This window comes from Lontra canadensis, unplaced genomic scaffold, assembly GCF_010015895.1.
Source record: "Lontra canadensis isolate GAN:19392208 unplaced genomic scaffold, GSC_riverotter_1.0 scaffold24, whole genome shotgun sequence".
NCBI lineage: Eukaryota > Metazoa > Chordata > Mammalia > Carnivora > Mustelidae > Lontra > Lontra canadensis.
In genome coordinates, this window is record NW_022631018.1 from 6372864 (window position 1) to 6399773 (window position 26910).

At 45.4% G+C, this 26910-nt stretch overlaps 1 protein-coding gene across 6 annotated transcripts in view; it reads right to left on the minus strand.

Annotated features, from left to right (window-relative positions):
• CACNA1E (calcium voltage-gated channel subunit alpha1 E) overlaps window positions 1-26910 on the minus strand; it is a 486165-nt gene that overhangs the window by 211486 nt on the left and 247769 nt on the right. For all 6 annotated transcript variants that reach the window (XM_032862709.1, XM_032862708.1, XM_032862704.1 and 3 more), the window contains exons 6-8: window positions 4265-4368; window positions 3044-3196; window positions 1687-1868 (exon numbers count right to left, since the gene is read on the minus strand). In XM_032862709.1, the coding sequence (XP_032718600.1) occupies window positions 1687-1868; window positions 3044-3196; window positions 4265-4368 (439 nt within the window). The remainder of the gene's footprint in view (window positions 1-1686; window positions 1869-3043; window positions 3197-4264; window positions 4369-26910) is intronic.

Genomic DNA, 26910 nt, shown 5'->3' on the forward strand with positions numbered 1-26910 from the left:
CGAGTGACACCAGCCACAGTGGGGCTGGTGCTGTAATTTCCAGAGACGCCAGGCTAATCTGAGTGACATGGCCTCCTGACATTTCAAATAAGGAGCAGCTACACTCAGCCATCTGGCCTCCCTCCCCTCCCTCCTGCTACCCCCACAACTGATAAGAATCAGAATGTCCTCAAGGTGTTTCTAGGTCACAAGTAACCCCTGGGCTTGCGGCACATGAACTGTCCTTGGGATTTCTTCACTACCCTGTAGAGATTTAGCATAACAGCCTGTAGCTCTTTTCCACAAAGCTCAGACCTGACTTGCTCACCCATATGGAGATAGGTCCAGGTTAGTAATGGACATGTACAAAACACCTACTTGTGCAGGCCTTGTGCAAATGCCGACTCTTTGGGCATTACAGTCTGGTTGGGTCTCTCCTGAGACACGGCATCACCTTTCCCTCCAGTGTAGATGATGTCCCGAGCTCCTTCTGATGAGTGCTTTGTGTAAGCTATCCTGTGACCACTCCTGCCCCCATTAAGGCTTCTAACAGATAGAACCAGGTTTAAAGGAGATAGAAGGCACCTTAGGGTAAAGGCAGCCCGTGAAAGTAAAGATACAAGGTACAATCATTCCAAAGTGTCTGCTTCAGGGTGGGCTGGCTAGGTACACAGGCGAATACAGACCTTTCCAAGCACCTCTACAAAGGCAACCCACCCAGACTGCTTTGCCCACTTGGGTTCCCTGTACATCCAAGCACACATCTCCCCAACCCTGTCATTTTAGAACTTGGACCCTGCGCATGCCTTCCACAGCTTGTTAAAATCGGACTCTGGGAGGCAGAAGATCCTTCAGTGGTCACACGGTCTGTTGTGTCACCATGCCAGAGTCCCCTAACATCCCGGACAGGCAGTCAGACAGCCTCGTCTTGTGCACCAGATCAGAACCTTCCGAACGGGCCCAATCATATGAGCCACCAGAAGTGCTTGTAAGAAGTATAGAGCCCACAAACTCTTCAAAGCTACACAAAATCAAAACCTGCCCAGAAGAGGCCTATGAACTTGAATTTTAACCGGCGCCCCTCCTGGGTCCTGCAATTAAGCATGTTTCTTATGCACATGTGATGCGGGGTTCTTGACAGGAGCTACATCTCAGCATCAGCTAGGGAGCTTTAAAAAAAAAAAAAAATCAATGACAGGCCTTTACCCTGAGCTATTCCTACTTAATCTGTCTGGAGCAGAGCCCAGGAGGTGTCACTGTTTAAAGCCACTAGCTGATTCCAATCTGCAGCCAGGGTTGAGAACGACTGTAGTATCTTCCCCACCTGACGGTGAGCTCTTTGAGGCCCGCAACCAAGGAGTCTATACCTCTTGGTACTCCTTACCGAGCCCCACCACCGTGCTGAACCTGCTGGAAAATACACTCGATCACCACTAAGGTGATTTCATTTAACTAGCTCCGTTCACCCATCCAATGGGATGCCATTTCCTAACTCTGCTAAGAAGCTGTGTGCTTCCACTCAGCAAGAGGCCAGACGAGAGAAGGATATAAAGTGCTACAACTTCTCACGGTTGAGTCTGCCCACACACACACACACACACACACACACAGGCCTCCCGTGCCCCAGAACAACCAGCCCAGACAATGTCAGAAGGCTCATCCCAGGGCTCTTCCCTCTTGCTGCAACCCGCTAGCAGCTCTACTCACATTGTACAGCACGGTGGTCCACCCTTCCATGGTGATGCACTGGAAGACGGTCAGCACAGCAAAAAGGATGTTATCAAACTGGGTGATCCCATCGTTGGGGCCAATCCAGTCCCGGCATTCGTAACCAGCGGGGCAGCCCTGCACACCACACGGGTGAGGGGGGTCGAATCCTTCCAGAATACCTGCAGACACGTTTGGAGGGTAGGGGATACACCACGTGGTGGTTAGCACAAGCTGGAAAGGACTCCAAGGAGCCACAAACACTCCATGCCATTTCTCACAGAAGGGCGTGTCCTCCTTTCTCTCAGGCTCCCTCCTGCCTCTGGCCTCTCTCAGCCTCACAGCTCCCCTGCCACGTGCTCATCCCAGTGCTTCCCAACCTCCTCTGGACATGGAGCCTCTCGTCCACTTTGTGCAGGCCATATGCTCTGCTCTTGCCTGAGCCCCACAGGACATGACAGACTGAATCACACAGGACAGTGTGAGGTGGAGGCAGGATCTTACTGAGTGTCTAACTTCAGACTGTGGTGTAGACCCTGAGTTCTTCCTGCATTTCCTGGGGACAATGATAAACTATAGTCCCTCCACAGTAGGGCTCAATGCCTTGTTCTTCTGGCCCAAATTCCTGGTCTTGAATAAGACAATCAATCAATCAATCAATCAGTAAAATGAAACTCCAAGGTAGAAGGTGTTCTTTGAAGATTCTTTGATAAAACACAAACATTATACTAAACTGAAATTCTTCAACCTCCCCCTTACCCCTTTCCTGCTAGGCTATTCTGTTCAACTTGAAAAGAACAAATAAGATACAAAGAGATAAGAATTTGGGTCTGTGAACAAACTCCACAAATCCCCCAGCCCCCTGGCAAGCCAAGCTCAGGGCTCCCTCAGCTCTTCTATACCCTCTGTGGAACACAGCAGAGGAGGAGGAAAGTCACAACATGGATCACGAGGGAAAATGTCTCCAGAGATCTAGAAAGATCCAAATACAACTCTGGACTCCTGGATCCCCCTGGCCTATGAGCCAAAGAGGACACTGTACAAAGCGTATTCAGACAGATGAGGTCTGACATGTGTTTTGACAACTTTCTACCATGGGACGGGGGAGCTGAGACCTCCTGTTGGAAAGCCTCTGACTGCAAACTTAAGAGGTCATTGGTTTTGCAATATCAGTGTCCATTGGGCACCTTTAGTCTAGGCTGCTTGTGCCTCAAAAAGCCACTAACTTGGGAGTTTCTAATTCTGGGGCTGCGGCAGAATATTGTCTTCCAACCAGTCTCCCGATGACCTGAAATTACTCCAATGACCAGAGGGGCGAGGAAGGGAAGACACAGAAGGCAAGAAACAATGACCCTACCTGAATTGTTTGTGAAACACGCACGGTGCAACTTCCCACTGTAGAACTCCAAGCCAATGATAGCAAACATCAGGATGGCAAAGAAGAGCAGAAGACCAATTTGCAGAAGAGGCACCATGGCCTTCATGATGGACTTCAGCACAATCTGCAGGCCTGGAAGGAAAGGAAGAGAATGACAACTGGAGCCTCCCTGAGCACCACTGGATACAGCAGGCTCCCTTGACCTCCTCCTACAAGTCTTTGAGGGAAAAGAACCTCTGGCCCTGAGATGATGAAGACAATTTGCAAAGGGACAACCAGAACAAGTCAAGCCAAAGACAGCCATCACAACGACTCCTGGGATCCATCTCGTGCTTTTTCTCACCATTCTCTAATCATTTATGGGCTTATTACTCCTCACTTCTTTGTTTCACCCCCGTTGTCTTCTGCTTATCTTTTACAAACCTATTAGAACATGCTTCTTTCCTAAAAGAAATTAAGCCTAGCCCTGCTAGGCTCTACGTCCTATGAGAGCAAGGACAAGGTTTGCCTCCCCTCCTACTCTACTCTATCTGAGAGCTCGCTGCTTCTCCACTGTTGTAGGACCACAGTTAGTACAATCACTATTCATAAAGCACCATACACTCTGACCCAGAAAGTGCACTTCTAGGATTCTACCCTAAGAAAATAATCAGAGATCTGAATAGGATTTAAGTAAAAAGATGTATGTTGCTGCACTATTTCTAGTTGGAAAAAAATAAAAATAATCTAACGTCCAGCCATGTAGAAATGACTAAATAAGCCAGCCTGTATGAGATGGGCTGTAATATCAAACTTTTTAAGTCAAATTTTTGAGGAATATTTAATGTCAGGAAAATCAAATGCTTCTATGACAGGATCCAGAAGTACAGACACAATATGATCAAATTGTATTAAAATGCACAGGAAAAAATGCATACAAATATAGGATAATGAGCACTTTTCCTTTTCATTTTATAACATCTTTTTTACCTTGCAAATAATTCTACAAAGATCTTTCACTATCTTTAAACTCCAGGAAAAAAAAAAAAAGAGTTGCTAGGTTTTAAAGTAAAATGTTATGCCAGATCCCTGCTTCCGCACTTTTTATTACCACTGGAGAAATCGTTTCTTGTTTATCCCAGATTCCTCTGGCCCCAGATCCAGAGGAACACATCCATGAAGCTACAGCAGAGGAGAAGAAGAAGAAAGACAGGTGCTCACTAGGTATCCCCGACACGAGCTTCAGGGGCCTCAGGACACGCACAGCCCGGAGGGTCCTCAGGTCCACATGTGTGTTGAAGTGGGTTCCTGCCGTGGCCAGGATGCTGCAGGTGGAGACACAGAAGGTCAAGGTTACCACAGTCTGGCTTTCTCCCCCTGACCCAGGGGGAAGCCGGGTTGAGGAGGGATCAGCCTGGAAAGCACACGGTGCTGAGGGCAGCTGCACGTGGGCGCACCTGAGCTTGGGTGAATCATCGCTGGTTCTGACTGGAATTAAATTTAGCCACATCTGGGTTTTACTTTGCACAGAAGGAAAACTTATCATCACACCAGAATCCTAGTTCCAGATCATGAATAGAACACTGGCTCCCTAGCATCTGTCCCACTCCTGCCTCCAAACCTTGTCCGCTCCCCTCTCCCCTCTATTCCTCACCAACCTCCTTGCCCTCTTTCCAACCTGCCAAGGCCCCTGGATTTTGTATTTCAGCCTTTCCTTAGATTCCCCTGTCTCCTAACTCCTTCCGGGACTTTCTCTGGATCAGCTGCAGTAAAGGAGTAACTCATTCTTCTCCACCCTGGCACTCAGGAGTTTTTACCAAGCGAATCGATCACAGTGAAGCTTATAAATCACGGAGTAACTTCACTGGTCCTCACACAGCACTTTTATAATGGCTCCACATCGCTGTATAACTTGGATTTGGTTTCTTTGCTTCCATTTTCCACCTCCACAGCCAGACACACACACATGCGCGCGCGCACACACACACACACCCAAATCCATAACAACCCTATTAGACTGTGTATACCAAGTGCCTTGTCTCGAGGAGACAATTTATTTCATATAATCCCACGACACTGCAGGTGCTGTGGATGGTCGATGACACCTGAGTATTAAGGAAAGACACAGCACATGACCAAGAGCCAGCAGAGTGGGGCTTCCATCGTGACTCAAGCACTTGAGAACCGAGCAACGTGAGGCAAGTTACATATTCCAACAGCCTCACTGCCCTCATCTACAAAATGGTGGGAGTACCAGGACCTCGCTACAAAAATAAAATGAGACGGTATTGAATAGGAGTATTCTACAAGTTATAATGTGCAGACTAGGTATTACGTCCAAAATATTAATAGTACTGGTTTTGCAACTTTGTCTAATTTTAGTCTTCTTTCTGTGGAACAGTCCTTGTCCTCCCTCATGACCTCTCCATGACAATTTTAGTGATCTGGAGCCACTAGCAAATAAGTCATTCAGAAAACCAAGTTTTCTACATAGTCGAAGGGTGGAGAGAATAGTTTATGTAATTTCATTATTTTGGAGGAAACATTTCCTTTAATACTTGAAATCGAACTTGAACGAAAGATCCGTGCTGTATACCTCTAGAAAGCAGAGATAGGATCAATAGGTACAAATTACACAGATCCGGGGACATAAGAATCATGAGCAGTGCTGGACGAGCACAAGGTCGAATGTTTCATGGGGTAGGTCCACTTCCCAACATTAAACATACTCAGCCACAGACCGTACGACTATCTGTTAGGAAGTTAAAAGTGTTCCAACAGGGGTTGAAGGTTATCTAAACAACCAGCAGGGATTTTTCTCAATTTTAAGACTATTATTCTATGTTGACCCAACCTCAAAATAAGAACCAGAAAGAAACCCTACTCTCATAATGGGTCTCAGGAACTAGGCAAGCTGGTTCTCAGGTCTCCCTCTACCTCTCCTGACCCAAACTTCCACACTTTCTCTGAAAATGAGCATCAGGGTCTCTGAGGCTGCTTTTGAGTTTATCTGCCAAAACCAAAGAGAGAAATCAGGGAGGAGAGGGGTATCATTTCCAATACATAGGGGAAACCCACAGAGAAAAGAGAGCAAGGAGAAACGTGGAAAATAGGACTGAAAAATAAAAGAGATATAGAAACAAATAAAGCAAAGAGGAGAAAGAGAAAGAGAAAGCTCAAAGAACCAGAACCCCCAGGAAAATGGGGTCACTGTTCTGCTGAATCTGCTAACAGGGGAAGAATCAGCTAACGGTCTCCTGAGGCGCAGTGCCCACGGGAGACGCCTCGCCCTCAGGCTCGCGCTGCCTCACACACACACACGGTGGGGACAATCTGCCCTGTTCAGAAACCAGAGTTTTGTTTCCTAGGATACCCGGATATACACGAGATGCTCTTTCAAGTCCTAAGAAAGAGCTATTGAAAAGGAAAATTTCCTTCCCAACCCTGAGTGGAAGGAGGGATATTTCAGAACATGGAGGTAGGACCAAAAGATAAAATTAAAAGGCAAGAAGGCATAAGTGTAGATGGAGAGAAAAATGGTTGAGGGAAAAGAGAATGAGAGGACAGGCAAGCGAACGGTGAGATGAAAACAGGAAAGAAATAAGAAGAAATAAGTGCTGGTGGGGAGAGGCAAATGCAAGAGAAAGAAGAATTCTCGTGTGGGAAAGAGAATAAAAGTAGAGTCAGTTTGAAGGAGAGAAGCAAAAATATGGCACCTGTGGTCGGGACCTTGTAGGGCGGACCACAAGACATGTCCATGCTCTTTTCACCAAACTGTCCCCCAAGTTATCCAAGCCGCCCCAAACTTCAGCCGGCACCACACCACCTGGGGCTCCATTCTCCCCTTACCCTCAAAAATTTCTTCTCCTTCATCCCACACAGAAGAGCTCATACATTGGCCACTGGTTGTTCCCTAGTGTTCACATCATGTCTGAGGGGAGGAGGTCCCATCCACTTGGTAGAAGCAGGGGCAGGGGAATTCTTAGGGGGCAAACAAAGGATAATTGAGGGAAAGGGCCCTGCTGTGTGCCCCCCTAAAATTCTGTACCCACTACCATCTCTGCCCTGCCCATATCTTAGAGGAATTCTCTGTTTCCTCCAGTTTCTCCTCTGTCTCTCCCACAAGATCTGGAACACCTCAAGTAGAGACGCTGTCTTCCTCATGTCTACACCCCACGCCTAGCCCAGGCTCTGGCAAGCAGAAGGTGCTCGATGAGTGCCTGACAGACCGAACTGCACTGATGAAAGCAGTCAGTGTGTTGAAGCAGAAACCAAATGGGCAGGAATACCACAGACACCCTAGAATTTACCCATGGGAAGGGCAGGTGGCACAGGTGGGCAGCTACCCAAGCACAGACCTGTTGGAGCGTGCGGGAACACACTAGAAATCTGTCCTCAAACATTTTAGAGTCTAATGAGGAGCTTCCAGTAGTATGTAGGATGCCTGCTCTCAAGCAGATTCCACAGGACAGGATCTGCCCCGTCTTCAGCAGGAAAGTTAGATAGAGGGAGGGTAGGGAGGAGACTCTACATGTTAAAGACCTGCCCTTTCTCACGGCCTCAGCGCTGAAGTCTATAGGGCTGCACAAAACTCTGGGCCTCACACGGAGTGGGACCGACGCAGGAGGCTCAAGGCAAGTGCACGCAGAAGGCCCAGGCCCTCGGTCTAGCGGAAGTGGACAGACAAAGGAAATAATTGTAATTCGCGATGAAGCGTGTCATAACGGGGATGCTTCCCAAGCGCTCCGAGAATGGGACATGTTGTGGGACAAGGTTGGCATTTTCATCTCAGCTATTTCGTGAAATCCTCAAACATATCCGGATAGTACGGCTGTTTCCATCTCATAGGAGAGGAAGTCGGGACTTAGAAACAATCAAACTGCTAGTACATGGCCAGAGCAGGTATCAAGTATCAAAGTCCTTCCCCTTCTGGTGTCGAAGTCCAGACTTTCCCCACTCGGCCAGCTTGCTGTGCGTGGTCTTTGTCAGCACCACACAGCTCCACTGGTCCTCAGTCCTTTGTGCTTCTCAAACTACCAAGGTCACGGTGTTTAGTCCCCCTACGAGCCAGTGAGCTGGGCTCCCCTGATCCTCAAGCCACAGATCACTGAGTCCTACAGACTCATCATTGACCGCTGTCTGGACCAGCAGGTCAGAGGCTTCTTGCACCTGAAGGGACGGCTGCTGTAATATCTACACACGCACGCACACACACACGCACACACGCACACGCACACGCATGCCACAGGATCAGAGTGAGGCCACTGTGCAAAATTCCAGTTCTGAGTTCATAAAAGCCTGAGCTCTGTGTCATCGCATGCCACACACACGTGTGCTCTTCAGAAACAGAGGCTGTGTTTTCCAGTTCTTTTGTCCCCCAGAGCACAGCGCCTGGGCAGGGAGGTGTACACAAAGGGGTGCTTAATTACCACTTGACCCCCAAAGTGAAGGACAGACGTGAACCTCTGAGCACCGCTGGCAGAGACAGAGGGTTTGGTGCCTGTGAATGTTCAAACCTTTTTCCCTCCTGGACGTCACGGCTCAGCCCTACTCTAATGCCTCTGCTCTGAGCCATCAGCAGGTAGAAGAGCCTAGAGCTGATGGGACCCTGAGGGTGTGGCGTGACCTGCACTACAGCAGCAGGAGACGGGAGGGACGCTCTGAGCCATCAACGGCCAAATGGTCTCTCCCCAGGTCAATCACCCAAAGAATTCCCAAAGAATTCCTTTTGACCTTGGGGTTCTGTCATAGCCTCCTCGTCAACCCAAATCTGACAGTCTCTTTTCACACTTCCATGAAGCGTGAAGCAAATATTATATTAAAAAATTATCTGTTGCTTATCTGCCATTCAAATTTAACTGGACATTCTGTACTTTGTTTGTTTGTTAAATCTGGCAACGCTATTCAAGGAGTGACCAGGTAAATAGCTTTCCTCCCAGTTGTTTTCCTAGCCCTGAACAAATGTGTGAGTTCTCTTTTGAAGAAGAGACACAAACCAGGGGTCTCCTGCCTTAAGGCCCAGGAGTCCCTCCTGAGCTCTAAAAAGTACCTCTTTGCAGGTACTTTTTGACTCCTGCATATTGCAGGAGACCCAGAGGAGACAGGGAGAGGCCTAATTCAAGGTGGATTCCCTACACAGATTTAAGCCAGGATATCATTTCCATGGGTGATCCACCAAAATGAGTTGCTGTGTCCACTTAAAGTGTTTCACAGGTGGTTGGTTCCTTCTTCTCTTCTACTATTTTACCTCCAATGAAGCACCAAAGCCTTACATATCCTTCCGTCAACACATCTCTTGGATTCACCCCTTATTCTCCAGCTTCCTTCTTGCCTGGAATGCCCACCCCCTTGCCTTCTCTCCCTGCCTAAATAATATGATCCAGACTTCAGAGCCAGATGGCATCCTACTCCTCCGTGGAAGAGATCTACAGTCAAAAAGACTTGAACTAGGATTATGAGGAAGTGGTAAAGCATGTACTCTCCCATCATACCGGCTGGTTTCAAATGCCAGTTCCCTCACTCACACTATCTGCCTAGCCTTACGCAATCACCTCCCTGAGCTGCAGTGTTCTTATCTGTAAAATGGGGACAATACCTTCCTAAGGGGTCGATGTGAGCATTTAAAAAGATAGGATGCTTATAAACTTCTTCACAGAGTGCTGACCCGAAAAGTTATCAAGAGCTCACAGAAGTAAAGGGGTATTGGAAGACCAGGCTGGAAAACGGGAAAGTGGAAATCTCAGTGTGGTAGGCGGGATAACAGATTCAAAGAGATCCAGACCCTCATCCTGGGAACCTGCGAATGTTACCTGATTATGGCAAAATTGACTTTGCAGATGTGGTTAAGGATTTTGAGATGGGGAGATTTTTCTGGATTATCTGCGTGGGCCGTGGATGCAATCACAAGTGCCTTACAGGAGGGAGGCACAGAAAGATTTGGCTAGAAAGAAGGCGATGTGATGACTGAAGCAAGGTGCTGTGCTGCTGGCTTTGAGGATGGAGGAAGGATGCAAGGAACACAGCTCTAGAAGCAGGGAAAGCCAAACACATAGCTTCCCCATCCTAAAGCCTTTGGTGAGAGCACAGACCTGCTGATAACCAGGACAGCCCAGGGAAACCAATCTTGGAGTTTTGACCTCTAGAACCGTAAGAGAAGAAATTCGTCTTAAGCTACCAAGTTTGTACCAGTTTGCTACAGCAGGAATGGGAAACTAATACATTGGCAAAGGTCAGAGACTCCAAGAAATCTAATTCCTAGGCCACTGTGTCTATTGCTGGACGTTATCATCACCAACTGTACTGATATCAGAGCACTGACAGTTTAAAAGTCATGGCGGAAAAAAGCATGCAGTGGAACTTAAGTCACATGTCCCCTTACACTTCATCTGGCTGCACTGGGACAGTCCTCTAGCACTTCCAAAGTGGGCAAGACCCCCATCAAGTGCACACACAATAAAAGATTTTCCCACAAAGGAGATTGGGGGCCAGTGGGGAAGTTGAACCTGGAATAGCTAAAAACACAACAATGTCTACTAAGCCTGACTCATAGAAAGTACTTAGGAAATAGGGGTCATGTAGAAAGATGAGAGTTTGTGTCTGTTTTAGTCTCTTAAATAAAGGGATCAGGTAAAGGGACTTCCCAGATCTGTCCTGGCTCTAAGATTCTGAGCCAAGACCCGTCCAAACGGTGCTACACTTTTCCAGCTCATGCCATCCTCCCTTTCTCTGGAATCTTGAACGCTGCACAACATTGAACACCTGGTTTCATACCGTTCTAGTGTCTTAGAACTAAAGTCTGACTGATAATGATAATTATCTGCATCCTCATAATTCAGTTCAAAGCTGGCTCCTCAACAGCAGAAAGTGCCTTTCACATTTCCGTCTATGGTCCCTTCCCTAACAACATGCAACAGTAATGCCCAAGAGATACCCTTGACTCTGGGATAAAGGGGTGTTAATAGATCCCCACGGGGGCAGATCAGATTGACTTGTCCATGGAGCTGTGAATGAGCCCTTCGGCACCCATATGATTAGATATCCACGCTGAAGGAGATTTAACCACATGTGCAAATAATGATGATCTATCAAAAATCTACTAAATTACACCTAATGTTGGGCTTTCCATTTCTTTTAAATAAATTATTGAAAGTATAATTTGATTCTGGAATCAATTGCTAAAGATTTTACTTCATTTTATCAAAAACAAACAAAAATAGTCTGTGTATTAAACTGTTCAGTGGAGACAAGCTCCCCTGAAAATTCAATTTGACTAAAATCCATCTGAGGGATAAACAATGAGGCTGAGAGAGAGAAAACAGCTGTTAGCTCTGGCCCAGTACCAGTCTCTGCAAGCTGCCCCCTCTTCCTCCCCAGACCCTGTGTCAGGGCCCTTTGATCCCATTCAGGCTTAGCTCAATCCCAGAACCCAGAACCCAGAACCCATCCACAATGAGCAGATCATTACTGAATGTACGCAGTGCAGTAGGCACTGGCATTGCAGTGGAGAACAGGATGAGATGGAGGCTGTCCTCAAGAAACTTAATGAAAAAGACGTTACAGAGATCACAGTTACAGTTAAGTAAAAGGTCAGGGAAGGAAGGCTTTCCCATGGAAATGGCATGAGCCCAAAGGTGAAGTATGAGTCGGCCAGAGGAAACAGTGTGGGAAGAGCATCCCAGAGGCAGGAAAAGGCATGCATAGAAGGGACAGAGCAGAAAGGAGATTGGTACACTTGAACAATTCAAACAAGAGCTGGTGTGTCTGGAACTTAGTGAAATCCAGGGAAGTATGGAAAGCAGAGAGGCTAGAAAGTGTGGAAAATATCAAATAAAGAAAACTTCGCAGGCTATGTTAGAGACTGGACCAAGCCTGGCAGCGCTCAAAATCCAGGCTTGCACTTGGTAACGGAACATCAGCTTACCCATACTGTTACTGCGAGCTCCAAAAAACTTCCCTGATTGAACCACTGGTCTCTTATCTTCTCCCCAAGCCCCAGCCCCGGCTGCTGAATTAGTGCCGACTTCTATTCCTGGGACAGCTGTTGCCACCTGCCTCTGCCACAGTAACCTTTCCTGATAACACAGATATCCTGTGATCATGCCAGCCAGGAAGGTTGGGTCCCTCTCCAGCCCAGAGACTGAATCTAGATTATCGTAAGCAAATCCTCTATTGTCCTATTCTGAATAGTGACTGGTTTAGGAATGAACAGCCCACAGAAATCAGGCCTTTGAGTTTAAGGGAAGATATGCTGTGTGGCTTCAACTCCCCCATGTTCTTAGAACAAAAGTAAAAGCATACAAAGCAACAATTTTCAAATCTTTTTTGAACATAGTCTGCAGTACAAAACATATTTTATATCACAAGCCAGGATGAATATATGTATGTATGATGTATGTGTATGAGTGCGTGTGTATGTGTATAAAATTCCATAGTGCCTCATCAAATAATACTCTTTCTATGTGTGATATATTTTCTCTTCGATTTTTCCTTGCTATCTTTTGTTTTTGGTTGCTGGTCACAACCAATTAAGTTGACGCCATGCCTCTCTAATGGGGTCGACCTGCAGGTTGAAAAACCCAGATGCAGAGACTAGCTAATACACATGCTCATTCTAAAGAGGACAAGATGGATCGACATGAACTGCTGCTCTAATAGCACCATGTAGTTTCTCGGTGTTTTCCCCAAATGATGAAACCGTTTGCCTTGAAAAGTTCTGCTGTGCTCTTCCACGAACAGCAGACACAGTAGTCCAGGACAGACCCTGTTCCCTCCTCTGTTACCAGAGATAGCAACTACGTCTTGCTGCCTTTCCAAATGGGTTAGTCTCACAGAGAGACCACACCTTCAAATCCATCACAAGGCAGCTATCTCTGGGATTTAGTTCATTGGTTAGTTGGTTGGCTGTTATTTATTTATTATTTATTTGGTCTATGACCAAGGCTGAGCATGAACTTCTAAGATTCTGCTTAGGAAGAAGTCCTAATATTTCTTGGGAGAATGAGGACAGGAGGGTCAAACTGTCCCTTTCCAAAAGAGAAGGTTTGTGCCATTTCCAGAAGGGACAAGTGGTTCTGTATTTAACAAAGGTAAGGCCTACCCTTTCTGGAATTTAAAATGGGGCTCCTAATTACATTTCCTAAGAATCTCTGGGGCTATGAAGTGGTTCCAAAATATACTTTTTGATGAGCAGAAAAATCATGGCCTAAAAATCCTCTCTTTTCCTTTCCCACCAAAGGAAAATTCAACAATCACACCATGTCACACCAAGGAGAGGAGTTTGTATTCAACATTTGAGACCAGATAATTCTTTGTCTCTAAGGAGCTGTTCTGTGCCTTGCAGCATCCCCCACCTCTGCTCACTAGGGGACAGTAGCAACCCCTCCTTCAATCCCCACCCTGCCCTGGGTTATACCAACCAAAAATGTCTCTAAACATCATCCCGTGTCCTCTGGGGGTGGGGAGGACATACTGCTGGTTGGGAACCATTACGGATGGAGAACCTCCTTCAAATGAGCAGTAGCCTAATTAAAGACAATGCGTGTGTTTCACTACTAGTCCTCATCCACTCTGGGAGAAGCACACTCAGCCCTTCTCAGGCAGACACGAAGATGTTGCCTCAGTGACCCCCAGCCACAAGTCATAATTTTGATGAAAATGCATAAATGCCGGCATTGATAAAAATGTCCTCTGCCTTCGTCTTTAAACATCTAGTGGCCACATGAAGCTTAACCCCAGTGTGCCTACAAAGGAATCTTTAATCCAAAAGTTTCCCCAAATCATGCAAGGTAAAGAACACAGTAACATGCCAAGGAGGGTTTTATTTACTTAATCTCAGTGTAATGGAGACAAACGTCAGGTTCCTACCAGTGGTCCTGGGTTTCTTCCTTGTTTTACAAGAAAGTCCCTGATGATGCATTCAGACCCTGGAAGGAGAAACGCCAAGCGACGGGTACAAAGACTATGAGTGTCATTCAGGCCCAGGTGGTGGTGATGATGATCATGGTGATGATGGTGATGATGATGAAAAAAATGCCTCATTGTTTCACTGTTTACATAACCCTGTCCCATAAAGATACCATTATTCTCCATTTCGTCAGTTCGAGAACTAAGGCTCAGAGAGAGCAACTGGCCAGCCCAAGATCCCAGAGACAGTAAATGATCAAACTGAGACCCAAACTCAGAAATTTGATTCCAAATTTGGAGTGCTTTCAGTAGCTACAAAAGATAATGGCTAATAGCTAGAAATCTATCCCAGAGGCACCTACATTCAACAAATGTCTTCTCTAGGACAACCACAGAGCTGCCTCTCTGCAAAGCCCACAGTGTCCTGTGATTGCAGGATCATATGAATGTTACCAAAACTGTACTTCAGAGAGCTGGCAAAGACAGAGAATTGCAGGAGAGGGAAATCCCACATTATAAGAACTCGCTAACATAAATACATGTTCTTTCAGTTGTTTTTCTAGTAGTGGCGAGGGATTTGTATTGATCTACCACCCCCACACTTTCTCTCATCAGGTCTCCCTCAGGTCCAGGGACAAGCACTTGTGAGATGGCTGGCCTGGGATAGAGCAGAAACCAGCTGAGCAGCAGAATGCGGCTGGTTATCCATGTAGGAGTCAAGCCCCTAATGCCACCCGCATGAGAAGGCTGCACTGGCGACCTCCAGTATCACATTACAGAGACCAGCTGTGTAATCCCCCACCGCCCACACACAGTGGCCTCTTACTGTTTATATGGCTAGGACCTCCTCTTCCTCCAACAACACGACTTTACCCCTACAGTTCTTTTCAAAAACTGCAATGCTCTTACATGCCATTGCTGCCCAGTTAAGTTTCTCCCCAGGGATGTTTGGATGTAGGACCAGAGTTTGGCTGATCTCTCCTGAAGCAACAAAAGCCCTAAAATGAAAGGCTTCAGGAGCTGTCATTGTTCTCACAGAACAAAGCTGGCTGTAGGAAGAGAGAAGAATAAAGCTATAGATGGAGGTAAGAGGAATGAAAAAAAGGAAGGAATTCCTCTGTAGCTAGCACCCTGATCTGGCAGTTCCTGAGGCCCAACTACTTTCTGACATTTCTGCAACTTGGTGGTTCCATGAGACACATCTTCTTTGAAAAGCCCCCCGCTTGCTTAAATGACTCCAAGTTTGGTTTCTGTCACTCACGATGACCAACTCACCTATTCTGTCCAGATAATACCATCTGGATAAGAAACCAAAGTGAAAGTTGATATAACTGGCTGGCCAGACAAGAGTTAAGTAAGATACATGAAAAACAAAGAAAAACTCAGAACCGTGCCCCTGGCATGGAACCAATACACCAATTAGAGAATGTGCAAGCTTTTTTCTTGATGTCACCTTAGCAAGTGGCTTAATTCGAAGATACTGAAACATTGCTTCCTCTTCAGCTTTGGAAAGACTGAGAAATTACACATATTCAAGATCCTGGGGAGAGCCAGAGTCCTCTTGTTGAGACATCAAATGTGAATGAATAGAGGTTAACACTAGATGGTGGGTTGACTGAAGGGATACTCGAAGTAGGAGGAAAAGAAAACCCTAAGTAATAAAACTCTACCTTCTCATGGTGCATTGGGGTAGGAGACTTTTTCTTCTTCTTCTTCTTTTTTTTTTTTTTTTTGGATGTCTGAGGAATAGCTAGCTAAAAGAATCTGAGTTTATAAAACCTCTCAAATCAATGACTCTTTCAGAAAAATCATGGATCCATAAATTTCAGAGAAAACATATTTGTCCATTGTGCCACTTTCTTAGTTCAGACTACAATGCCTAAAAGATTGATTAGTGTGACAGGCATATGCCATCTGTCTTCTAGGATGACAAGTATTAAAAAAAAATACCCAGATAATTTCCCATACTTGCATAGCAGACAAACCTACAATTACAGTGCATGATGAAGAGGCAGCCATAAAATTGTTATAAAATATCAACTGTCTGTAGAGCCCCCAAATGAACTAGAGTTATTTGTCAGAGAAAACAAAGTGCTTTTTACTTTTTAGAGTCATTAAACCAAAATTCCTTCTAGTACTTCTGAGTCATAATACATCCCATACCACCTATTTGGAATACAATAAAATACAAGCAATTTTAATAATTAAAATGAATTGGGCCTATATACAGGAACTCTTTAATTGTGACCCAAATCTATTTGATAGAGATATGTAAGCACAAAGTAAATGTTTTAATTGTACTTTCATTGTGAATAAATAAAATGCTGAATTACTGGAAGAATCAAGAGGTTACTCTCCCAGAAGAGCTAAGAGACATGGCCATTTTCTCAGAAAGGAATTTTAAAGAGCATCTTTTTTCTATTTATAAGGAACAATGGCATGTGTTTATTAATAATGGAGTCGAGACTAAGGACTGCTACCCCCCATAGAAGCGCTGGCATCCAGGGTCCAAGTTTAACTCAATGGCAATGATCTTTCTTTTCAGCTCTGAAGTTATTTTTACCTTGCCAGCTATGCAAATTAGCCCATGGCCTCGGAGAATGAAAGAAACCAGGCTGAGACCAGGTTAATATTTTATGAAAAACTGAAAATACTTTAAACCACTGATCCTGGCACTGATCTTCACATACTCTATAACTACCCTGTATAGATACTGCCATGCCAAATTTCTGTGTCCATCTAGCATCAAAAAAGGCAAGCTATAAACAATTCACAGAAGAAGAAACAGAGACTATTTAGAGGTTATATGAAAAAGTTCCATAGCATTATAGCCAAAGAAATTCAAATTAAAACAGCACACAATAGCCTGTTCCTCTGTCAAGTTACTACCACTAGAAAGAAAGCATATTGGTCCTCCGCAAAACTACTGGACATTTTGTATTTAAGGTCATGGAAGATGTTCACTCTCTTTGATCCATTAGTTTTAGGAAATTATTTTAAGTCCATATTCCAAAATTAGGGCAAAGTTTCACATACAATGTTGTTCGATGAAGGATTTTTTATGATAGTAAAACATTTTTAAATCACCCACAACTGAATAATAAGAAAACAAACAACCCAATTAAAAACATGAGCAAAAGAAGTAAACAGACACTTCATCAGAGAGATGGGGATGATGGCATATGCCTGTCACACTAATTAAATAAGCACCATTATTTAATCACTAAGAAAATGCAAATTAAAATCACAATAGTTCTCCCTACATACCTACTGGAAAGCTAAAACAGAGATGAAACTAAACAATAAAAAGCCTGATAATACCTTATGCTGGCAAGAATGGAGAGCAAGGGCAATGCTCACATATTGCTAGTGGGAAAACAGAACAGTTCAAGCATTTTGGAGAAGTTTTACAGCAGCTGCTTAGAGCTAAACCAACATTGCTATATGACCCCACCATGAACAGTTACTCATCAAAAGTAGATTCATAATGGCCCCAAACTGGGAACAATCTGAGCTGTGTCCCTCAAACAGTGGATAAACAAATTGTGATACACCGATCCAACCACCAGGCAGCAACAAAAAGAAATGAACTACCGATCCATGCGACGACCTAGGTGGTTCTCAAAGGTATCATGTTTCATGTAAGAAGCCAGAATCAAAAGGCTACAATCCTATCTGATTCCCAGTATATTCTATTCTGCAAAAGGCAAAACTGTAGGGACAAAACGGATCAGCAACTTAAAAATCCTGGGGATTGGGAGAGGAGACTGGAAGGGGCCTGAGGGAACTTTGAGAGTGAAAGAAATATTCTTGTCTTGATTATGGTGATGGTTAGCCAGCTGAATACATTTGTCAGATCCTCAGTGTTTTCTTTCCATGGTGGTAAAATATACATAAAATTTATCACCGTAACCATTTTTAAGTGTACAGTTCAGTGGCATTAAGCACATTCCCACTATTCTGGAACCATCACCATCATCTGTCCCTGTAACTCTTTTAATCTTGTAAAAGAAAAACTCTGGACCCATTAAATACTAACTCCCCATTCCCTCCTTCCCCCAGCCCCTGGTAAGCGCCAATCTACTTTCTGTCTCTGTGAATTTAACTACTCCAGGTAACTCATGTAAGTGGAATCACAGTACTTGCCCTTTTATGACTGTTTATTTCATTCAGTATAACGTCTTCTAGGTTCACCCATGTCGTAGCGTGTGTTAGGATTGCCTCTCTCTTTGGAAATGAACATTCCCTTGTACATATATACCATATTTTGTTTATCCACTCATCCACCAATGGACACTTGGGAGTGCTTCTACCTTTTGGCCACTGTTAATAATGCTGCTATAAACACTGGTGTACCAATATCTGTCCAAGTTCCTGCTTCCCGTCCTTTTGTGTATATATGCAGAAGCAGAATTGCTGAATAATACGTTTATTCTATGTCTAATTTTTTGAGGAACTGCCATACCATTTGCCACAGAGAGTCTTAGTGTTTTCACAAGACGGGAATGTGTTGAGTATAGTGTACTCAATGAAATGTTATGCAGCCTCTAAAATACTATTCCTACATGACTTTTAGTAACATGGAAGAAGTCATCATATAGTTTTGTATAATTAAATTCAATACTATGAAATGTGTAAAAGAAGAAAAAAGACTGGAGGGAGAACTATCCAAAGGGTAACAGTGATCATCTGTAAGTGGTGGAATTATAGATTATCTGTATTTTCTTTAGATTCCTCTGTATTTTTCAGATTTTCTTTAATGAGAATGAATTCCTTCTATAAACAGAAAAACACAAGTATAAAAAGAGAGAGATAGAAAGGTTGATTGGACCTTCTTCCTAACCTGAAGTCAGCACCACAGAGAACAACTTCCATGCTTTTCAGAAAACCACTCTTCGTGGCCCTGTCCAGAAGGGCCACTGAACTGGATGGTGATTTTTACATTCATATAAAGGACCAAAGACATGTTTTGATTGATGAACTTCAAATTAAGACTAAAATTCAAAACATGTAGAAAAAAATTGCAATAATTGTTAAATCCGTACTTAAAACAAGCAAAACCTTCTAATACCAATGTGGACCTGGAAGAGCTAAGGCTCCTCATGGTACAGACCAGCCTTCCTCTGATGCCCTCCCTACATCCCACGCCCTCAGGGGCTCTGTGCTGAGCCCCTCTGTCTTGTTTCCTCAACTCCTTCCTCTCTAGCTGTTGACTCAGCATTTCCTGGATGTGGAGGTGTCCCTCTGCAGCATCTTCATGTCGCTGTCCAGCTGCTGAAGCTGGTACACTTGCAACTAGCCACCTCCTCAACCCACTGCCCTCTGGCTTCTGCCCTCGCCACTCTCCAGAAATGACTTCCAGTAAAGGTCATCACTGACCTCCAGGTCCCCAAATCCAGTATGTACTTGTTGGTATTCATGTTGTAGTATTTTATAATTCTGTCGTATTTGGTGCCCTTAGTTTTAAAATTCCTCCCTTTCATTCTGAGTTACTATTCTTCCTCTGGCCACTCCTCTTCCTCCACCCTCTTTTAAAAACAAGGTTTCCTACAGTTTCATACTTGCAACCTTCCCCTACCCCCCCCCCCTTTTTTTTTTCCAAATCCGCACATTCTCCCTAGGTGGCCTCCCTGAAACCAAGCTTCCAACTCTCACTTGAATGCAAATGACTCCCCAGCCTTTATCTCCAGGGCAGACCTCTCTCCTCGCATATCCAGTGCCCTGTTGAACATTTCTACTCTGTTGTCCATGTGCCTCCCACAGGGCTTCTCACCTGCATGTACCCTCTACTGTGCATTCTTCACACAGCAGTATAAATCAAAAGTATAAATCAGATTAACTTGCTTAAAATGCTCCAGCTTCTCATCACACGACAACCTTCCAAACCTTTCCCACAAGTAAGGTCCTGCGTGATCAGGACCTTGCCATCCCCTCACCTCCTCTCCCTCACCATCTTCACTGCTCTCTATCATCCAGCCATACCAGTCTCTTCTCTGTTTCTTGAATGTTCTAGATTTATTTCTGTTTCCAGGGCTTTGATGGTCCTTTCTTCTCATCACTCAAGTTTCAACTCAAACACCACCTCTTCTTTCTCCAGAGATTCTTATAGCAACTCCTGTTGCTTCATCTCTGTTAACATCTCTGTCCCTCTATACTGACAATGTCCTCATCATGCTTCATGAGACTAATTATTGGTTTCTCTCTGACTTCCTCTTCCCTTCTTCTACAATCTTATTTCCAGACCATTACTAGAATGATTTTTCTAAAATTCAGGGCTGACATGTAGGATCCTGGGTCAAATCCTCTAGTACCTCCAAGTGAACTTTAGAATCATGCCATGATCTAGCCTAGCCTCTCACCACAAGCCCTCCAAGTGGCCCTCCACAAAACACTCCCCTTAAAGCTCTCATCAGTGTGAGTTCCTTAGGAAGTCTTTCCAAATCAGTCTTCCCCCGATGTTGTAGCTTATAATTCCTTTATCTTATCTGTCTCCTCTACTAGGCTGAATTCTCTGAGGGCGAGGCCTGTACCATATTCTAGTACAATAGAGAAGAAGCCATGTCCTAGTCCATGCTATAACAAAATGCCATATACTAGCTGGCTAACACAAAAGAAAATTTATTTTCCACAGTTCTGGAGGCTGGAAAGTCCACGATCAAGGTGCCAACAGAGGGGTGTCTGGTGAGAACCTGATTTCTGGTTCATAGACAGCCATCTTTCCGCTGTGTCTACATATGACAAGAGGGTGAGGAAACTCCCTGGTGCCTCTTCTGTAAAGGGCATTAATCCCATGAACTAATCACCTCCCAAAGGCTCACCTCTAAATTTCATCACACTGGGGATTAGGTTTCAACATATGAGATCTGGGGTGGGATGGGGGGATAAGAACAAGTTGTCTATAACAAAGTACTTGGCACACAGTAAGTACTCAATAGATGGATGTTGCACGACAGAGTGACTAGATCAACATCAAACTGGAAATGATCTTAGAAGACACTGAGCCCAAGGTCTACACCTCTATTACACAGAGCTCCTGGGTCATTCCATCCTCTGTTTTGTCCCTTACAGGGGTGGGCAGCTCATCCAAGGCATCCCATCCCTGACCTCAGAATTATACAAAGTATCCCCCTCTTACCGTAGCTGTAAGACTGCCCTTCATACATTCAAAGATGAGCATCATACAGTCCTGGAATTGTTCTCTTTCCCAGGTTTACAACCTTCTTTCTTCTCCCATTTCTCTGTAAGGTTTCTTTAAGCCAACCCCTAGTTATTCTGGACAGTTTTATCTGGAACCACTCCTGTTTGCCTCTTCAAAGGTAGAGTCCATTTCAAAAACCAGGACTGAGTTTAAAAGTGAACCAGTGTGAATCCTATTTGGGGACCCTAAGCTCTGCTGACAGCAGGTCCAGACAGCATCATCCTTTTCAGCAGCCATTCTGTCTTCTTAACCTACTGTGAACCCTTTCCTCAAAAATGCTGCTAAGCCAGCTCTCCTTCCTCCTCTCTTGAGTATGGGGAGCCATGGATGGTTCTGGACCAGGAGGACAATGTGAAGAGGACAACACTTTAGAAGGTTGTACAGTGGTGGCCAACAGAGAGGCCGGAGAAAGGAGAGTGGCCAGGGGAGAGGGCTCTGCCACAGCCCTGCTGTGAGGCTCTGAACTTGGGGTGGTGACCAGGAAGAAAGGGAAGTCCATTACCCCTGTCCTCTCAGAATCCTCAGCACGCCGACAGGAAGTACCTGCTCCCTGGGGTTATCAGCAGCAGGGCTATTAAAATACTGAAGCTGTCAAAAAAAATGGAGGCAGCCACTATATGGCAAAAGGTGACCACAGTCAGGTTAGAGTTGCTGGTGTCATTTCCAGGAGGGGAAAACGAAGGCTGGACGGAATATTCAGGCGGCGCTCCGGAGCCTCCTAGGCAGCGCCCTCCACGGATCCCACCACATCTGCTATTCGCGGCTCTCAGAGCCTCGTAACTGGGGTGCCCTGGACGGCGCTTCCAGAGCTGTGGGCCCACAGGCGTGGCCTTCCGTGAGGCGGCCGCCAGGGCCACAGCGAGGAGGGCTAAGGAACAGCCACCCCACCCTAAGCAGATTCCCGAACACTCCACCAGCCTTCACCAACGCCTCTTCCCCAGAGCCAAGGAGGGGCACACCCAGCTCCTGGCTCCAGCCCCGCGGGAGGCTGCGTGCCTGCTCATCTCACTGGTTCTGACATATTTGAAAGAAAGGGGCGGGAGCCTAAAAATCCTGTGGGAACCATGAGAAAAGTCGTGAACAAGCAGAGTCTCTGCTTCTCCCTCCATACTCCGGTTTCCCACCTCACTGTGGCAGTGGCCGTGGGGCCACACACAGTCTGGTCTCTGCGCAGGGAATGAGGAACCTGAGCCCCCCAGAACAGGTAGCATTAGCAATTCATTATTTCTAGAGAGCCACAGTGCCTCCTCATGCCCCCTCAAATTCTTCCCACCCAACTCAAAAATCTGAGGCCACGCACCTGCTACTACGGTGGGAAGGGGTGCCCTCAAAGGGCCAGTGCCCACAAGGCTTCTCTGGGGCTGAGCCGTCCGGCGGTGGATAAGCCGGCCTGCTCCTCACATATGCCCCCCTTCTGCCCCACCCTGCCATTCACACCTACTACGAACATGAAGGGAGCCCGAACTTCTTCTTCGGATTTATCTCCTTGCTTTAGAGGTGGCTACTGTGGGGACAGGAAGAGACAAGAGCATCTCTCAAGGATACTGTGGAATGAACACATACGAGAATTCACTCCCCTGGGATCAGCAATGTCCAGCACAGATCTGCGGGAAGGCACACGACAGCACTTCTGTCCCCGAGGAGGGCCCCACTGCAAGATCCGTCAGAAGACGCCTGGGCAGCTCCAGCACAGACCTGGACCTGAAGCAGAAAGTCCCTCCTCAGCCCTTACTTCTGTACCGTCCTTCGCGGCTGATGACAACTGGACAGTCACGCCTACCTCATCACTCCAAAGTCATGTGCTAGACTAGGCCCATGTTTCCAATAATCTTGGAACATTTCCATTCTTTGTGACAGGTCTCAGGACTAGAGATCGGTGGAGACTTACCGGTGAACATCTTTCTGGGCTTCTGTCCACAAAGCTTACGGGCTGCACACTGCTCAGACTGGCAGGAGCCACGGTTCCCACAGAAAAGAACTCTCCCCTCATGGATTCATCCCTTCGTTCCCACAAGCCCATATGCTGACATTTCACATGTATGTGGTACCAGACCATGTGAGGAGCCAGCACGTAATGGCAAGGGGGTCAAGGTCCTGCCCTCTTAGACTTTACAATCCAGAGGACCAAGACCAAGGACGGAAGAGAGCATCTGCTGGTTCTGCTGGTCTCATGATACCATGGAGGTCTCTGACCATTCTTTTGTGCCTTAGTTTTCCCAAAGAGAAAATGAGTCTTCTGGTACCACCAGGGTGAAAAGTTGGTTGCTTCTACATGCCTACCACAGACACCATAAGACCTGCAGGGGGCACCAGATTATCCTGTGGACACTGGGGGAGACAACAAACATCAATGCATATGGCGCCCTTCTTCTAGGATCAACGTGGCTTGCTTCTTTGAGGACTTCTGCTGTTTAATGACAGACAGGGATGCTTTTTTCTGGACAAAGGAATTCTTTTTAATAAATTTTTAAATTTTTTTTATAGACATATAATGTATTTTTATCCCCAGGGGTACAGGTCTGTGAATCGCCAGGTTTACACTGGACAAAAGAATTCTAAAAAGATACCCTCTTCCTCCTTGGGTCTACAACCCCATTTCTTCCACTTCAAACACAAACAGTGCAGAAAGGGCTGGTGCGTATCTTTCTGTGCCTGGTGATTAATATTCAGCCATATACCTCTGTGTGTCCTATAAATATATAAAATGACTTTAAGAAGATAAGACAAAGTCTGTTAAGAGAAAAGTGAAAAACAAATAGGAGATAACATAAGAGGGGCTACTTAACCACTTTAAATAATAACAATGGTATATCTGAAACTTCAAAACTTGAAAGGACTTTTACATCATGAACATTCTTCCCCAAGAACATCTCATCATCCCTAGAAATAAGCTTTGCAGGAATTAGTGCCCATTTGAAAAGTGAGAAGACCAAAACTCAAGAAGGTTGAGTGATTTGCTATTAGTCTCATAGATAGAAAGGCATAATAGAATTAGACTTGAACCCAGTCTCCAGCCCCTAAGTTCAATGCTCCTTTAGACACAGCACTGAAAATAAAATAAGACACCCAAATTGAGAGAGACCTTGTAAGAAACTGAGGAAAAAGTCAAGGGCCTTAGAAACCCAAAGTAACCTAAACCCAAACAAATACCTGATTTGAAAAAAATCTGGAATAATAACCAGTGAGCTCACTGTCAATCCCAGAATTCTGCAATACATAGCTAGTTTGTGAGGAATTTCGAGAAAGCAAGTTGGTCAAACACTGACTGGGAAAGCTTAGCTCAGGGCCTGGCACAGGTAAGGGCTCCATAAATATGAGGACTATTACTATTATCACTGTTTCTTATTATCTGTAATTAGCAAGAGATGGCTTAGAACAAACCCACCCAACCTAACCTTGTTTCTTTTTTTAATAGGTTATTGGAAGACCAGATCAGGCCATTGCTGGACATTTGACGTGGCTGTGTTTCAGCAGCACTTGACAAAATCTCTTATGTTTTCGGAATGGTGGAAAGTACCACTGGATCAGAGTTGCTGACATTTGAAAAGTCTTGCTCAAATTATACTTATCACTGAATAAAAGATGAAATTCAAATACCGAGTCTGCTATCTAGAGCCTGTGAGAGCTTGAGCAGTTAACTTACCTAACCTCTCCGTGGTCCCACTTCCTCGTCATAAATAATAATAATAATAACAGTAGTAGAAGTACCAGTAGTACTAGTAGTAGTAGGAATAACCATCTCAAAAGGCCAGCGATTAGACAGATTAGACAGATACACCAAAATGTCAGCTGTTAATATAATTATGTCCTTTAGGGAGGTTCCCAGAGGTATGCCATTGAGTTTTATCACCATTTCTGTCCATTTCAACATATTTATCAACAGCTTAGATGCAAACAGCAAAAATGTAGAGAAGTAGAGGGCAGTGGCAGTTGTATACAACAGGTGTGAGACTGACAATCCCAAGTTTCCTATCAGCCAGGGGTGTTTGATGAAGGAGATAAAACAATTAGCTCAGACTGTGTTCGCAGATCTGTGCTATCATCCAAAAGTTCTCTACATAACTCTGACCATCAGAGTACTAGGTTCAGTTCTAAGTGTCATTTGTTAAGAATAATAGTGAGAAATTTCGGGAATGGGGTAAGCACAGTGGGTCCTGAGGTGAGGTCAGGTGAGAAACAGTTCAGAAAGATACTACTGTTTTGTTTCGCAGCAAATGGTTGTCATTTGGAGGAAGACTTACACTGTTTTTCTTCTTGGCATAACTTAAGCCAGTCGATCAAATTAGAGGGAGCCGGATTTTGCAAAGAAAGACAAAAAGACAGACAGGGAGGGAGGGAAGGAAGAAAACCTAGGAGCTATCCAACAACAGAATTGTGTGCCTTGCCCAGTAGTGAGCTCTCCAACACAGGAAGAGTCCAAGCTGGGGCATGGTGACTAGCTATCAGGAATATTGCTGAGGAGATTAACAAACTAGATGATCATAAAGGCCACTTTCGGTTCTCAGAGGCTATGATCCCCACCCTCTGCCCTGCTCAGAACTTTCTTCCACCTATCCCCTTCCCCCATCAAGGTCACTGTGGAGCTCCCAATCCCATGAACACCTGCCAAAATTTGGCCTGTGTGATGCATATTCAACAGTGAAGGATTCAGCTGGACAAACTGGCTGGCCTGTCTGAAGATTTCAACACTGCAGCAAGTGACCCTCTGGAATCCCAAATGAATTGCTGAGAGAGCATCAGCAGCCTTGGCTCCAAGCAGCCTGCGTTGGGGACCTCAGCCACACAGGCCAAATGCTGCATCACCAGCTCCCCCCAACCGCCCACCATCACCATAGCAACCACTGGGGCTGACTACCTCACAAGGCATTTCAATTCAGGGAGAGAGAGGCCCAGTTTTTCCTGCAATTTCCCAAAGTAGTGAGCCCTAAGGGGATGCAGGTAGGAGGACTGGAGAGGGAGAGTTCCTCCTCTCCTTCCCCATCAGGCTGCCCTGAGGCCACCCCGAGACATAGCCTGTCATCCATAAACCCATAGCTTGACCTTCACATTCTCTTACTCTAATCAGCAGAAAAAAAAAAAAAAAAAAAACCACAACCAGGAGAGCGAGCCACTGGGGAATTTCATTATTTTTAGAATCAAAATCACTTAGCAACCTAAACGTCCCATTCTTCCCCACCCCTCCAGAAGCCCAGAGAAATAAATACAGTATTAAGGACTCCAGTGTTTGGCTCTGATACAGTGCGAGGATATAATAATAATAATGCTTTCTATTTACGTAGAAATAAAGCTTGCCTTCCAAGGAGCTCAGACGGTCTTGCTAAAACTGAGGAGCTCATCCTTCACACCCAGCCCCCCTGCTTCTCGCTGCAAACTGCAAGAGTTCTCTGCTCTTTGACAAAAGCCTAGAACCAGAACAGACTTTATAAATGGAACTGAAGACCTCAGGCAGTAATGATTCCACCCCCTAGGGGCAGGGCCCCCATACATCACTGCCCCCCATAGAGAAATAGTACTCATTTCTAGCGAGGGAGGAGAAAAAAGTCAGAGTTTCTCTAACAAATGCCCACAGTGGGTTCCTTCCTCACATTTGACTCTGTTAACCACTCCCTTCTTCTGGAAACTCTTCCTTCATTTCCCTGCTAATGGTCTCCCTCAATGAGCCTCCCTGTCCCTTTCTGCTACACCTCAGGGTCCCTCTCAGGTCCCCCATGTTTCCCTTGGAGTCTACCTTTGGCCTCCCCTGGGACAATCTGGTCCGTGTCTTTGG